This window comes from Poecilia formosa, unplaced genomic scaffold (genome assembly GCF_000485575.1).
Source record: "Poecilia formosa unplaced genomic scaffold, Poecilia_formosa-5.1.2 Scaffold69, whole genome shotgun sequence".
NCBI lineage: Eukaryota > Metazoa > Chordata > Actinopteri > Cyprinodontiformes > Poeciliidae > Poecilia > Poecilia formosa.
In genome coordinates, this window is record NW_006800008.1 from 846,213 (window position 1) to 860,112 (window position 13,900).

General features: G+C 38.2%; 1 protein-coding gene across 10 annotated transcripts in view; it reads right to left on the reverse strand.

The window, feature by feature from the left end:
* Positions 1-13,900, reverse strand: part of magi2a (membrane associated guanylate kinase, WW and PDZ domain containing 2a) — a 237,516-nt gene that overhangs the window by 172,256 nt on the left and 51,360 nt on the right. For 8 of the 10 annotated variants that reach the window (XM_016673025.1, XM_016673027.1, XM_016673026.1 and 5 more), the window contains exon 2: positions 6,759-6,875. In XM_016673025.1, the coding sequence (XP_016528511.1) occupies positions 6,759-6,875 (117 nt within the window). Of the gene's footprint in view, positions 1-6,758; positions 6,876-8,616; positions 8,728-13,900 lie in introns of those variants that run through there. The other 2 variants (XM_016673033.1, XM_016673032.1) reach the window with 2 other exon arrangements.

Genomic DNA, 13,900 nt, shown 5'->3' on the forward strand with positions numbered 1-13,900 from the left:
GATCTGGGTCACATTCAAAAAAACATCTGACCCGTTTTGTTCAGACTGTCATGAAAAGATCCGATGCAGGTGAAAATTCAGAATTGGGTCGTAGCCTTTGTTCTAATCAGTCTATCCATGTGGTTTTTGGAGGAAAGCTCTAGCTTGGGTTGCTAGGTAACGGACGGAATTCTGCTGGGGTTGCTAGGCAACAGGCAGTGCCTGCTGATTTGTAATGTTACATTCTGAAGGCTTTTGAAACGGCTCATTTTCTAGACACCAAAAACACCCGATAAAATTATTGCCAAAAAAAAAACAAAAAAACATCTGGGTATTTTTTAAGCATTTGGGCTGTTTTTAGAAGCAGTAGAAACCCAAATGAAAGCATAAAAATATGCAAAACATGATGTTTGCTTAACATGTCTTATTTAACTGTCATGTCATTTGTACAGTACGCCTCTCAAACAGCATTTCCCACAGAAATGATTGAGTGTGCTAAATATTTCTTTATTGTGCCGAGGGCTTTGCAGTGACAGCCCCGTGTGAATAAGACAAACTTAGACTATTCCTCATGGACACAATTAAATAAGCTGAGCTTTCTGTTTTTACTTTTAGCCACCGGTTTTGATTATGTGTCATTTTCAATCATTAGTCCCTCACAGGAAGAGTCCAGGAATATCCAGCAGGCTGTCACACATCATGGGCGTAATGAGTTGAAGTCAAACTGAACCCTGCTGAAGAAAAAGTCCTCGTTTTTGCCATTTCATTAGAAGTAAGCAACAGACTTAATGACTTTTCAACTGGCAAAGGTCTCCTGATGAACCTGAAGATTTGATTAAATAAGAGAAAGGCCGGAAATGTCACCGATTGTGCTAAAAGGACAGCAAAGGTTTGGGTAACTGGGTGGAGGGAGGGTGGCTGTGTAATGAAAACCAATTAGAGAGCAAATTTCACACCTCTTCCCCTTCACGTCTGACGGCCACAGCTGCCGTCAAGCGTTGAGCGCCGAGTCACGCTCGCCATCCGGCAAATCCACATCTGTGTCCCGCCTTGTCAGTCAACTTCACCTCCACGCAGACTCCTCCTTTCCCAGCCTTACCGGCCTGGACCCGCAGGAAAGAAAGTTTGGGATAACACAATCAAAGAATCGAGCCGTGGATTCAAATCCGAACAATCAGACTCCTGCTGCTGACCGGCGCTCCTGGCGGTTTCTCCGGAAAAAAAAGAAAAAAGGGAGTGGGCCGAGATTTTAAGGAGTCATTGACGCAGACTGTTGCCATGGAAACGCAACACTGCCTGCAATAAGTCAATGACTCCTTGACTTATTGTCATTGACACAGCCACCCTCCCTCCACCCAGTTACCCAAACCTTTGCTGTCCTTTTAGCACAATCGGTGACATTTCCGGCCTTTCTCTTATTTAATCAAATCTTCAGGTTCATCTCCTATTTCCTCTCCTATCTCCAGAGGAAATAGGAGAGGGCAAATGGAGAGGAAGAGAGTTTTTGACCTGAGTTTTTTTTTTCTGATTAAAGAAAACGCTCCATGATTCACTAACTTTCAATCAGCAAAAGGAAGCAGGGAAAACTGGTGTGAGTCTGAATGCAGAACAACCAAACAAAAGCAGTTTGTAAAATAACATAAAAATGTTAAAAAAAGATCAATCATATTCCACTAGAAAAGAGCACTGCTGTTTCTCGTAGTTTTTATTCAAGTTTTCTGTGATTATTATCTTCTGAAACTATGCACAGAAGACATGAGTTGTGGAGGATGTTGTTGATTCTGTCTCGAAATATTCTCCATCTTCTGTTGGGGATTGTTAGTTTTATTTGTTTGCTTTCTGATTTGTATTAAGAAGTCGATGTTTATTTGTTTATTTGCGATTCAGCTTTTGTGGAACATTCCAGAAAAAATGTAGCTTGGGAAGCTAAAATAGTTAGCGGCAATGCTACCAGACGTGCTATTGGCTAGTGTTAGCAAAACAGCCAATCCAGGAGCACCATTTATTTTTGTTGGTACATTTTGCATTTAAATTAACTGCAACTTCAGCATTATAAAAACCTTCTGGTGCCTAGAAACCACTTTATCTAAGGAGGTTCTCACATATATTCTGGTTATCTGTTCGATTTGGGACCAAAATTGCAACTTTTGTTACATTTTCAGCTGATGTGGTTCGGTTTCACACTGCTATGTGTCAAACGAACCAAACAATTTTACAAACCTGTTCCCCTTCTCACCTCTGGTGGCGCTGGATCAAGAACTACTAAAGGAAGCAACACTGAGTGCAACTTCCTTCTTCACAAAATGTAAACAAAAATGGATTAGCATCAGATTTTAGCGGTTGTGTCTTTGGCAAAAGACCACGAGTCATTTTGCCTGCTAGCGCTAAGCTAGCACATTTGTTTTGATTGTATTTACCCAGAATGCCCTGCGCTGTAGTCCACTTCCCTCTTCTGGAGTGGCCTCCAGTCCGCTCAGCATTCACTTAAACCGAATTGTGACTGAAGTTTTAGGCAGACCAGAGTTTGCTTTTTTGTGCCATGTCAGAGTTTGATTACGCATTCACATCTCCCCCAAACGAACCGGACTCACAAGCTAGATTTGCACCAAATAAATCTAGTTTGTTTGGACTAAACAAACTAATCTGGTGTGAATGCATCCCAAGAATAAAATTGCATAGCCTTGATGGGGTCGAGAAGGAAAATAGAAAAGTTTTAAGAAACTTTGAAAGTGTCTTACTCATCCCTAATAAGGGCTTTGCAGCTCCAGTCAGCCGTGAACATTTATGACTTTTTTTATTCCCCTCTTAAATCCTTCATAAGCATCTGACTGACAGCTCAGCAACAGGTGAGGGAGGGGAGAGATATACTGCTACATACATTAACACTTTTTCATCACTTCTGTTGTGGCATTAAGATGAATTTAAATTAACCTGTTTTGCCTGCTAACCGCGGCTTTTCCCCTGCTTTTTGGTCCGCATCACCTCCTATTAAGGTTCACCCCTGTAACATTCATTGGCTCCATCACAGAGATGCTACAGGACAAATTGTAGGGCAGCAGAGAGCTCTTAGTCTATTTATTATCCTGATTAACGCTGTCATCTATCAGAGAGGGCCGTTAAACTGGAGCACAGACATGTAGTGAGGACACAGTGGAGCCAATGACAGCCAGCGGCCAGCTGAAGACTTTATGCAGCCAAACATGCAGAGGCATCAAAACGATAAAACCAGGAATTATGGACAGGTTGGTTAACTTAAGCATTAATTTGTGAATGGATGATACAAGCTTAATGCTGTACTGAGTGATATCTGCTTTCAACAGATATCGATGAGCAGAGTTTGATTTGTGCTGAATGTGGTCGTTCATACTAGTAATTAAACACGAACACAATCATGTGTGAACGGTTTACAAATATTGGTGGATCGGTTTTTACGTTTTTAGGATAAACTCATATTTATCAGATAAATACTTTAAATGAACAAGACCAGTTAAAGTTGAATGTTTATAATAATTTTAAGCAAAATAGGTTCATTTAATTACTCGGGTATCTTCTTTTATAACAAATATGTTATTTTTTTATTCATGAAACAGAAGCACATAAGTTAGAAAGTGACCTTGAAAGTGCTTTACTTAGACCACAAATCTGTTTAAATCTTAGCTCATTTTGAACCAAAATATAATCAGAATCATTAATTAGTGACATTCAACATAAAAGCTTTAATTTGACCCAGAGAACAGAAAAAGTTAAAGCAGAGCAGATCATCAGAAGGTCAAAGAAGTGCTGCATTATTTTTTAAAAGACGTCCTTCCTCCACCTAGAGCTTTTCTGTGTCCACTAAGCAGAGAGGTGAGGCGCAGGGTGGGAATGGTAAGAGCTTCTGAGCGTTAATGTGAATGAAAAACCGACTCAAAGACACTGAGTGCTCAAGAGAGCTTAGCTTTTAGCAAATGAGCCAGAAAATCCAGATAACCTTCATGCTGTTTCTTTTTTTTTATTTATGTGGAAAAAACACTCGGAGGACATTTTGTTTGTGGGAAAACATGAGATGCTTTTCAAAAATGGTCCACTTGCTTGTGAGGTTTTGTAATTACAGCTCAGTTGATAAAAATCTGTCATTAATTGGCCGTTTCCTCCTGGTTCAGATTTACCCCCGTTGCTGGCCGTGTGCTGCGATCTTAGGTGTCTTTATCTCCACCATCAAATCTGTGTGGATTACCAGATGATAGGGCTGATTTCGCAGGGCTCGGACTATTAACGCTCTGACCTTGGATTTGTCTAAGAGCTGGCACGGCCTAAGCGGGCCCAACCCGGCCCGGTCCGAGCGTCTCGATTGGTATGAGGAGCGGTAACTCTCCCGCTGTCTGCGCATCAGCCTCCAGCCCAGAGAAAAATGTCTTTTCTTTACCACTCAAAGGTTATGTTTAAATTGCTGTGATGAACTGCTTCACATCCATCACGCAGAATTTCTTCTTTCTTGTCCCTTTTCTTCCTTTTATTTATCGCTCAGTTGTCTTAAATGTGGCCATTTCTTTATCACTTTGACAGAGGCGCTTCATCCAAGTCCATTTTCTGGAACTCGTTTTTATGAATGATGCAAAATTAAAAGGAAACAACAAGTTTTTGCTACATTCCAGAAGAAAAAGTAGCACAATGTGCCTTAATACAACTAAAAACTAGTGATCAGGGTTGAAATCTGGGTGTAATGATGGACCTGAGCATTCAGAGACACATAAAGACAGTTACAAAGTCAGCCTTCCATCACCTGAAGAACATTTCTAGATTTCAATAAGATCTAGAGAAACTTATCTATGCGTCTATAGTTGCATTGATTAATAGATCACAGGACTGCCCAAAAAGTCAACCAGAAAGTTGCAGCTGATCAATCATGCTCCAGTTCTCACTACAACCAGGAAGATGGAGCACATCACTCCAGGATAAAAGGTGACATATTAAGCTTCCTTGAACAGGTTAGGATAGGTCTATGGGCTAAACAGGACATGTTTGCTATGCCCCCAACTCAACATTTACACTCACACATGAAAATGGCTGCAAACAATGATGTACAACTGTACATCATTGAAGAGCAAAAGTGGAGCCTCCTGCGCAACCAATATGAATGCAGCAAGTGGTTTCTTGATGGTAAGTCAAGAAAACACTTTCACTCTTCCACCAGCCATTGTACAGCACATACAACGTGCTGGAACTCTGCTCGGGTTGCTAGGTAACGGGCTGGGCTCTTCTGGGGTTGCTAGGTAACGGGCAGTGCCTGTTCTATTGTGACATTACATTCCGGAGGTTTTGAAATGGCTCATTTTCCAAGCATTAATTTATTGTTTATTTAGTGCTTGGCCTGTCTTCAGTAGAAACTCAAAAGGAAGGAGAAAAAGCAAATTTTACATCACATGTCGACTTTAAAGTCCTTACAGTGGATCCTCGTAGCTCTGAAAATAGACTTTAAAATACTTCTGTGAGTTTATAAATCACTGAACAGCTTAACGCAAAAATACAGCATTCAGCTTCTATGCGCCACAAATCTGGAACAAACTTCCAGAAAACAGCAAAACAGCCGAAACACTGACTTCCTTTAAGTCAAAACTTCTACCCCACCTGCTTAGAGCTGCTTTTGATGAGCGGTAACTGGATCAGTGATCAATATATTTGATGTGTATTGATGATTTTGACAAAATATAATGTTTATTACTTGTATCATAATTGGTGATTTTATGATGTTTTTATGATTTTGAACTGCCTTGTTGCGAAATGCGATACAAAAGCGAACCCAACCTTCAAAGCTTCAGACTCCTGGTTTCATCTCTGATGGTCAACATTAAACTGAGGAACAGCAGAAGCTCCTCTAAGGCTCGTAATGCAGCTAATTAGAGGAGAATCGGAGTAAACACTGGATTTTAGAGTCCAACTTACACACTGGTCGTTTCACTAAAAAGCCACTTCAGAAGCAGAGACGTTACTCAAATACATGAGATTAGAAACTGTGAGATTCAGTGGTTAAACTGACTGGTTTAAGCTGCAAAATGTTGAAAAATTACAAAAGTAAAGAGACAGCAGTATGGAGATCTATGAAAATATCCTGATTTTTTCACACCAGATCTGATTTCTTTTCTAAAAAACTAAAAGTATAGAAAATATTTTCAGCAGTGTCTTTTTGAAAATAGCGAGTTGAACGCTACGAGAATTTTTGATTAATTACAATAATAGTCACAATATTAGCAAAATAAAGACAATTTTACTAGAAGAAAATAATTTGATGCTGATGAGTTATAAGTATTTTTTATTTAGGAGTTCTCATTAAATTATTACTTAATTCTTGTAATTTTAACCCTTTCTTCTCTAATTATTTCAAACTTATTTTCACATGACTTCATTCTCGACTATTTTTGTAATATTGTGGCTTTATTCTGAGAATCAAACCATTTAGAAATCGCAGCCTGGCTCTAATTTTCTGCCCAAGAGACAACCTACAATCAAAGTCCAAATAAGGAGAAGTCTGTCAAATAAGATGTCACTCTGAACTACGGAAACCCAAGTGGTTCAAATCCTCATTTTCCAAAACTGAAATCCTCAAATATCAAAAATTTGATCAATTGCACCGTAAACCTGAAGGATTCAGCAAATGGACCAAAATTACCCACCACAAATTTTTGGTTTATTTTTATTCTGAGGCTAAAGAACAAACCAGCACGAATCTCCACAAGATTCCACCAACTCTCTTTAAACACCACAAGCAAAACGAAACGTCTGAGCGAATGAAAGCGACTCACAGGGGACGGTCCGGAGGTACAGGTTGTCCCGGATGATCTGCTGCAGCTCGTGATCCACTGAGCCTTTCTGGAAGCGCAGGTTGAGGTACCGGCGGAGGTCCTTATCGATCACACCTCCTGGAAGCAAAACATGTCGGCCATCAGAACCAGAACGATAAAACGACTGTCAGATATTATTACATCAGTATTTGGCTGGAAGATGGGATGAAACCAACAAACAACCAGAAATCAGATAAAATTCTGCAGTTTTTTTCATTTAATTTCCTAAACTTTTTTAGAAATAGATTAAAAGTGCAAAGGAAAGTGCAGGTTTACAAATCCTATGATGGAGAACAAAAGGTTATGTGATTACCTTAATCGCATAAAGGACATACACCTAATAATTTTTGGTTATTTATTTGGATTTTAATAAAGATTGACACAAAAGTCTGAATTTAGAGGAGAAAAGTCACAATTTCGAGAGCAAAACCACATTTGTTAGATTAAAGCCTGAATTCTGAGAGTACAGCGAGATTTCCTAGATAAAAGTCAGAATTTTGAGAATAAAGTCAGATTTCTGATAAAAAGGTCAAAAGTTTGACAGGAAACCCAGATTTCCCAGCTTTTTGTCAAAATTTTGAAAAAGTCAGGGAAAAAAATGTCAGAATACTGAGATTAAAGACAAAATGTGGAGAAAAAAAAGTCAAAATTTGTAGGTAAAATGTCAGAATTCTGAGATTAGTCAGAATTTTGAGATTAAAACCAGATTTCTTAGATTAAAGTCTAAATTCTGAGGTAGAAAAGTCGAAATTTGGAGATGAAATGACAAAATTCTGAGTAAAGAAAGATTTCTTAGCCTAAAGTCGTAATTCTGAGGGAAAAAAAAGAATTTGTGGGAATAAAAATTCAGAATTTTGAGAAAAAAAAGTCAGTGTTTTTTTTTTAAGAAAAAGTCAAAATTCTGAGAAAAACTAAAAAAAATTTTAGAAAATAAAGCAAATTCTGAGTTTGAGGTCAGAATTTTCTTACATTTCTTTTGGTGGCCTTTATCTACAACATCACCAATCTACCATTGGTTGGTTTCAAAGTAAAACCAGTGAAAGCCCAACAATCTGAGATGTTCCAGTAAAACCAGTGAAAACGCTTCACTCTGATTCATCATCTGTCCAGATTCATCAGGGTGTTAATGGTACCACCAGCTGGTTCACGTGTAAACTGACGTCTGCGTTTAAATCACCCACGGATTCCCCTCCTTCGCTCCTCCGGGGGCCGCTTCACGACCCCTCTTTACCCGTCCAGTTCTGTGAATGGACTCCCACTAAAACCAGTAGCTCCTGCTGGCTCAGCGGGGCAGACGGTGAAGGGAAGAATGCGGGCATCGCATTCTTTTACCCTCACAACACATTCCAGCAAAAAACATCAGTCTCAAAGGAAAGACTCACACCTGTCACAACCTCGTTTTCAACCGTAATGGGAGAAAAAGCAGAGAAAGATGGGCAGAAACGTTGAACCGTCTAACCTTCAACATCCAGAACCAGCCGTCTGCAAACGTAAAGCCTGACACGTTGGAGCGCATGCATGACAAACACGCAGCGCACTGCGACCAGCCTCAGACAGGAGGTGGAAATAACCTAGTTTGGAAGTTGTCTGTCATCCTGAAGACATGAATAATTCAACATTTCTGTTTTTTTCCTCTTTTTTTCAGGGAACACAAATGCGTGTGAACAGCAGCATGCATGAACTCCACACCAATTCATCGAGTGTTTCATTATGATCATGCCAAGCTGAATTACAGCGACCGGCTGCAACCAGCCCGCTTTGCATTTGCATCAGAAAAGAATCGGACGGATCTGCATGCTGAAAAGGTGAGTGCACTCACAATCACTCAAATTACCGCTGTGAATGGCACCTCTTGTGCAGCCGACTCAGAGTGCCACGATTTATTTTTTGTCCTTTCTATTTTTTTGTGATGCAAAAATAATCTCCAGTGGAAGACATGCGATCCTGTTGGAATTCCCGACCCGACTCCTTCCAGAGGTGTTCAGTCCCTCAGGTCCTCAACTCTGTCCCCGTTCGCCCAATCAAGGCGCCGCCGGATGGGCTGTGAATCCGCACTCATTGCTCTCTGCACAGAGATGGAGCAGAAACAAGAGCGCGGCAAAACGAGCGGCGGCGACGCACAGAGGAAAAGAGAGAGAGAGAGAGAGAGGAAGGGGGAGAGGTGAGGGAGAGCGACCGCTGAAGCACGGCTCTGCCGATGGGGACCTATCACACCGATACCCTCGTTTCTCCTCAATCCATCCTCATTTCCAGGGACTGTGTCGCCTCCAATGTGTAGAACAAGGTACTGCGTCTGCCTCAAAGCATCAAAACTGCTTTTTTTAAGTTTCACAATTAAAAAAATATTTTTTTTTTCTAATGTATTCGCTAATTAGTGGATTCCAAACACATATAACTGACTGACAAACGTGGATGTGGATCTGCAAAATGACAACTACTTAAGAAAACAAACAAGACAAAATAGCAGAAAAATTCTGAGAAAAAGCTCAAATTTTGAAGTTTCAGAAATTTTCTGAGAAAAAACTGAAATTTCAGATATTTTTCCTAGTTTTTTCTAAATCACAGAATTTCAAAGTTTTTTCTAGCAAGTTTTCAGAATCAAACATTTCAGATTTTTTTCTAGAAAATTTCTGACAGTAAAACCTGAATTTCTGAGAATTTTCTTGCAAATTTTCAACTTTTCAAGCCCAAATATTTTCTGAGATTAATCTCAGTATTTCTGAGTTTTTTTTCTCGAAATGTTATTCCTTTTTTTCCCTTTTACATCCCTAAAATGTCACCATACAGATGGATACATTTAGGACAAAATGAAAAACAGAATAAAACCACGTGTTGTCACAACTAAACTTGAATTGTTTGACATACGTGGGTTGGGATACTAATTTTCTTTTAACTTTGACAGCTATTTTCTGATTATTATTATTATTTTCCTTTTCTCTAATACCCCCTGTTATTTCCTGTTATCACAGATATTTTAGGTAGCTGTGGAAAAGATTAAATAATGAAATAAATGAAGAATAACTACATTTTGTGATTTTATTGGAACATTTTTCCATTTCCCTTGCAAGAAGGTTTTCATACTTTGCATTAAAAGTCACATTTTGATGTGAATCAAGTGTTACTTTTGTTTACATTCTTTCCCTGACAGATATTCGACAATTTCACACCTCAACTATTGTTATATTTATTTTCTGAATGTGTCGGAAACAAACCTGGACATACGTGTATGAAAACGCCTCAACAGACTCAATTTCCTGATGCCAGTCGAGCAAATAAATATTGATATTATGCAACAATAATCCCAGCATTCTTTAATTTTTCTATTACTACTTAGTGTGAAAACAGTGAACTGAAACAACAGATCATGAGCTGGAAAATCCCCAAAGCTACACAGATAAAAGCTGGATTAATACTCTGTAGGAATGCAACAAACGATTATTTTAGTAATCGATTAATCGATTATTCTAATGATTAATCGGATAAGAAAATTGGCACTTTTTGCAGATTTTTCATTAATTACTTTATCCTTCCTTCTGCATTATTAGAAATATATTAAAAGATGCAAAAGAACAAATAATGAAACACCTTTTTGTTCCTAAAATGTAATAACAGGATTCCTTTACTAAATGCTTGATCATTTGTAGCCAAGGATGCATCTGCCGCTAAATTTAACTTTCTTGATCAGTTGATAAGTGGACAGAAAATGATGCTCAATACAAAAAGTATTTATTTTTTAACAGAATTAGAATCAAATGAAGCTAAAACTACCACTTGAGTTCATATTTACAGAGAATTTTCTTTATATTTTTTATTATCTTAAACGCAAAATGTTTAGGTTTTTTTGCAGTTAAGCTTGATTGCTGCTATGGGTGTGTTGTTCTGTAAACTCCAGTTAATTAATCGATTACTAAATTGGTTGATGATTATTTCAATATTCAATTAGTCATGATTACGTCGATTAATCGCTTCATCCCCACAATAACGAGGATTAAAGTTTGCGTTAATGTGGTACAATCTGGAAAAAGGCATGGATTCTTTCACCAGACACTTTAAATATGATGCTAAATTAGTTAGTTCAATAATCGATTAATAGATTACCTAATACCTGTTTTAACAAAGTGCCCAACTTAAAATACAGACAAATACAATTGAAAAATGATGGAATCTACAAAAATCCCAGTTATTTGTCTCCAAGTTAAAAAACGGAAAGAGATGAGGAGGTCAGGAGAAAAACCCAGAAATCCTCCATCAGCTCCGACATCCCAAACCAGAAAGAAGATTTATTCCCTCCAGCAGGTTCTGGGTTTGGTCCGGTTTCTGTTCCTGGCTGAAAACGACCAGAAAACCTCCAAAGGACGGCGCATCGCAGCCACACGCCCAAACCACACCGACTTACTTCAACGTCTAAATTATTATTCAATCCACGCGAGAAGGGTCATCAAATCTGACACAATTCGTGGCTTTACTGCCTAAAATCCAACAAATGACTGAGCCCGTCAATTTTCTGGACGATAAATTGCCCCAGAAGTTATTGCGATAAACGATAATATTGTTGTTTTGAGACAATTTTCAACACATTCTCAAAGATCCACAAACTTTAAACTCTAGTGAACATTTAACACTGGAACTGGAAGACATTTTAAATATCCAAAAAATAAACAAAACAACAGAAACAACAAATAAAATGAGTTATGACGTCTCTGTAAGCAAAACTGCCCTTCAAAAACAAAAAGACTGAAGACTTGAGTCGTCCAGTTATTGGTAGAAAGAGAAGAATGATAAATCATGCCAGTTTAAATGATTAAACTCATTTTAGTTTATAATGCAATTAATTGATTTATCACATATTGCGACAGGTCTACAAATGAATTTATCACCTTAAATACCATGCAAAGTCTATGAGCTGTGGGATTGAGAAAAATGTGAATTTTGCGTAATAGATCAACTTTATGTTAATGTATCTACAGTAAGAAAGATTATCACCAAGCATAAAAGTAATAAAGACATTTTGAAACGGTGGATTCAGTCAATCTTGAGTGGTTGATGTGCAAAACTGGTTGGTGCAGAGGAATGAGTAAACGCTGATTCGTGTTTAGTTTCTATTTGAAAATCAGAGGTGAGAAAGTATAACAACTAAAACCAACAAATCCACAAAGACAACTCTTTCTTATAAATAGCCTCTTTAAAGAAGTTATTGAACAAGCGGCTTGGTGTTTTATCAGGAAACGACGAGCTTTTATCTCTTAAGATCCCCCAGGTATTCCCAAACATTACTCAGCCAGAAGAGCTGGACAAAGATCAGACTCAGGCCCAGGGCTTTAGAAAGAGACCAGAAAGAAAAACCTGGGTAAGAACCGTTAAAATGTCTCGGCATCAAGTTGTTTTTATTGCAACATGCTTTACTGGGCTGTTGGCATTGGATGATATAAAGATTAAATGCATTTTCTTCCTAACTTTATTCTTGTCTGGATGGTTTTCACTGAGCTGCTAAGTTTAACGGGAACTATTATGCAAAATTCACATTTTGCATTTTTTTATACTTCCTTTTGGGTCTCTACTAAAAACAGACAAAAAACACTCCGCCATTTTTTCTAAGTAGGCTAATTGGGTGTCTGGAAAATGAGCAGTTTCAAAATGATTGGCAATGCTGTTACCTAGCAACCCAAGCCAAGCCCACCCTGTTACCTAGCAACTGAAACACAGCTCCAGCACATTTGGTCAGCTGGGTTTTACAGCTCTATGCGCTGTACAATGGCTGCTGGAAAACACAAATATTTTTCTTTTGTTTTTGCCATCCAGAAACCACGTCCTGCATTCTGGCTGGTTGTGCAGGAGGCTCTACTTCTGCTTTTCCATGATCTACGGTTATTCAGTTGCACATCTGTTTGCAGCCATTTTCACATAAGAGTGCAAACGTTGAAGTGGAGGCGTGAATATTCAAAACTGAGCAGGCTAAAATGAATGATTTTGTGCAAAAAAAATATAATGAACCCATTCTAACCTGTTCAAGGAAGCTCAAAAAGGTCACCTTTAAAGAAAATCATTCAACCTTTTTCAGGTTTATAAGCAGAAACTTTTCCAACGTCATTGACGATGTGTTTGTAACTCAAAGACAAAGCAAAGACGATAGATTAGGTGGATTTTATCATCAACACCTGGCCACTATGTTCTTCTGCAACTCCTAAGAAATCAGCAAAAACAGACTTAGTTGTGCAGATGCAGCTTTTCCACCAGCTTCATCTCTATTTAATAAAACACTGTCAGCCATCACAAAGAGCCTTCAGGCAGGTGTCTGGGTTGCACTGACAGTAGATCTGATGCACATAGATGTTCAGAAGAGCCACAAACTGTCCGATGCTACTCTGTCACTTAGTTTTGTACTTTCAGTTCATTTGTCAAGTATTTTTAGAACCGTTTCAGCCGATCCATCTGCTCTCAGATTATTTCCACTGGTGCAGCCATGTGCTAACAGACGGAGGTGAACTTTTGAACTCCTGAAACACTCAAGTTAGATCATGAATTTCATCTAATTATCAAAACTGTTGGAGAAGAAGATATGAAATCTGTGCACTTTATTTACTTAAATAATGCTTTTGTCAATGCAGTGAAAAACGTCCCTATGTAAAAAAATGTATCTTAAAATGATTGCTTCATTTATTAAAAAAAAATTAGGGCCGGATTAATTTAATTTTGGTTAATTTTTAGAAAATGTGGATTTTTTTTTCCTATCAGTGCCCTACATGGGTTTCTAAAGCTCGGAGTGATGTCATCACCCAGGGCGGCCATCTTGTTTGACAAGCAGGTCAACTCTATGACAAAATATTAGGACCAGGCTACAATTGTATTTTTTAAGTGATAATTTTTAAATAAAGTAGTAATCTAATGAGTACTACAAACCAAAAATAAAAAATTAAAACAAGAAATGTTGAGCTTCTGGTGAAGTTCTACTTCAGTACAGAAAATATTTTCTTTTAACACATCAGCATTAAATTATCATGAGTAGCAGGAGATGAAATGATTGAGTAATGACAATAGTAAGAAAGAATCATAAACTATGATAACTAAACTTTTTTCATTAAAACGACTTTTTCCTCGTGATTTTA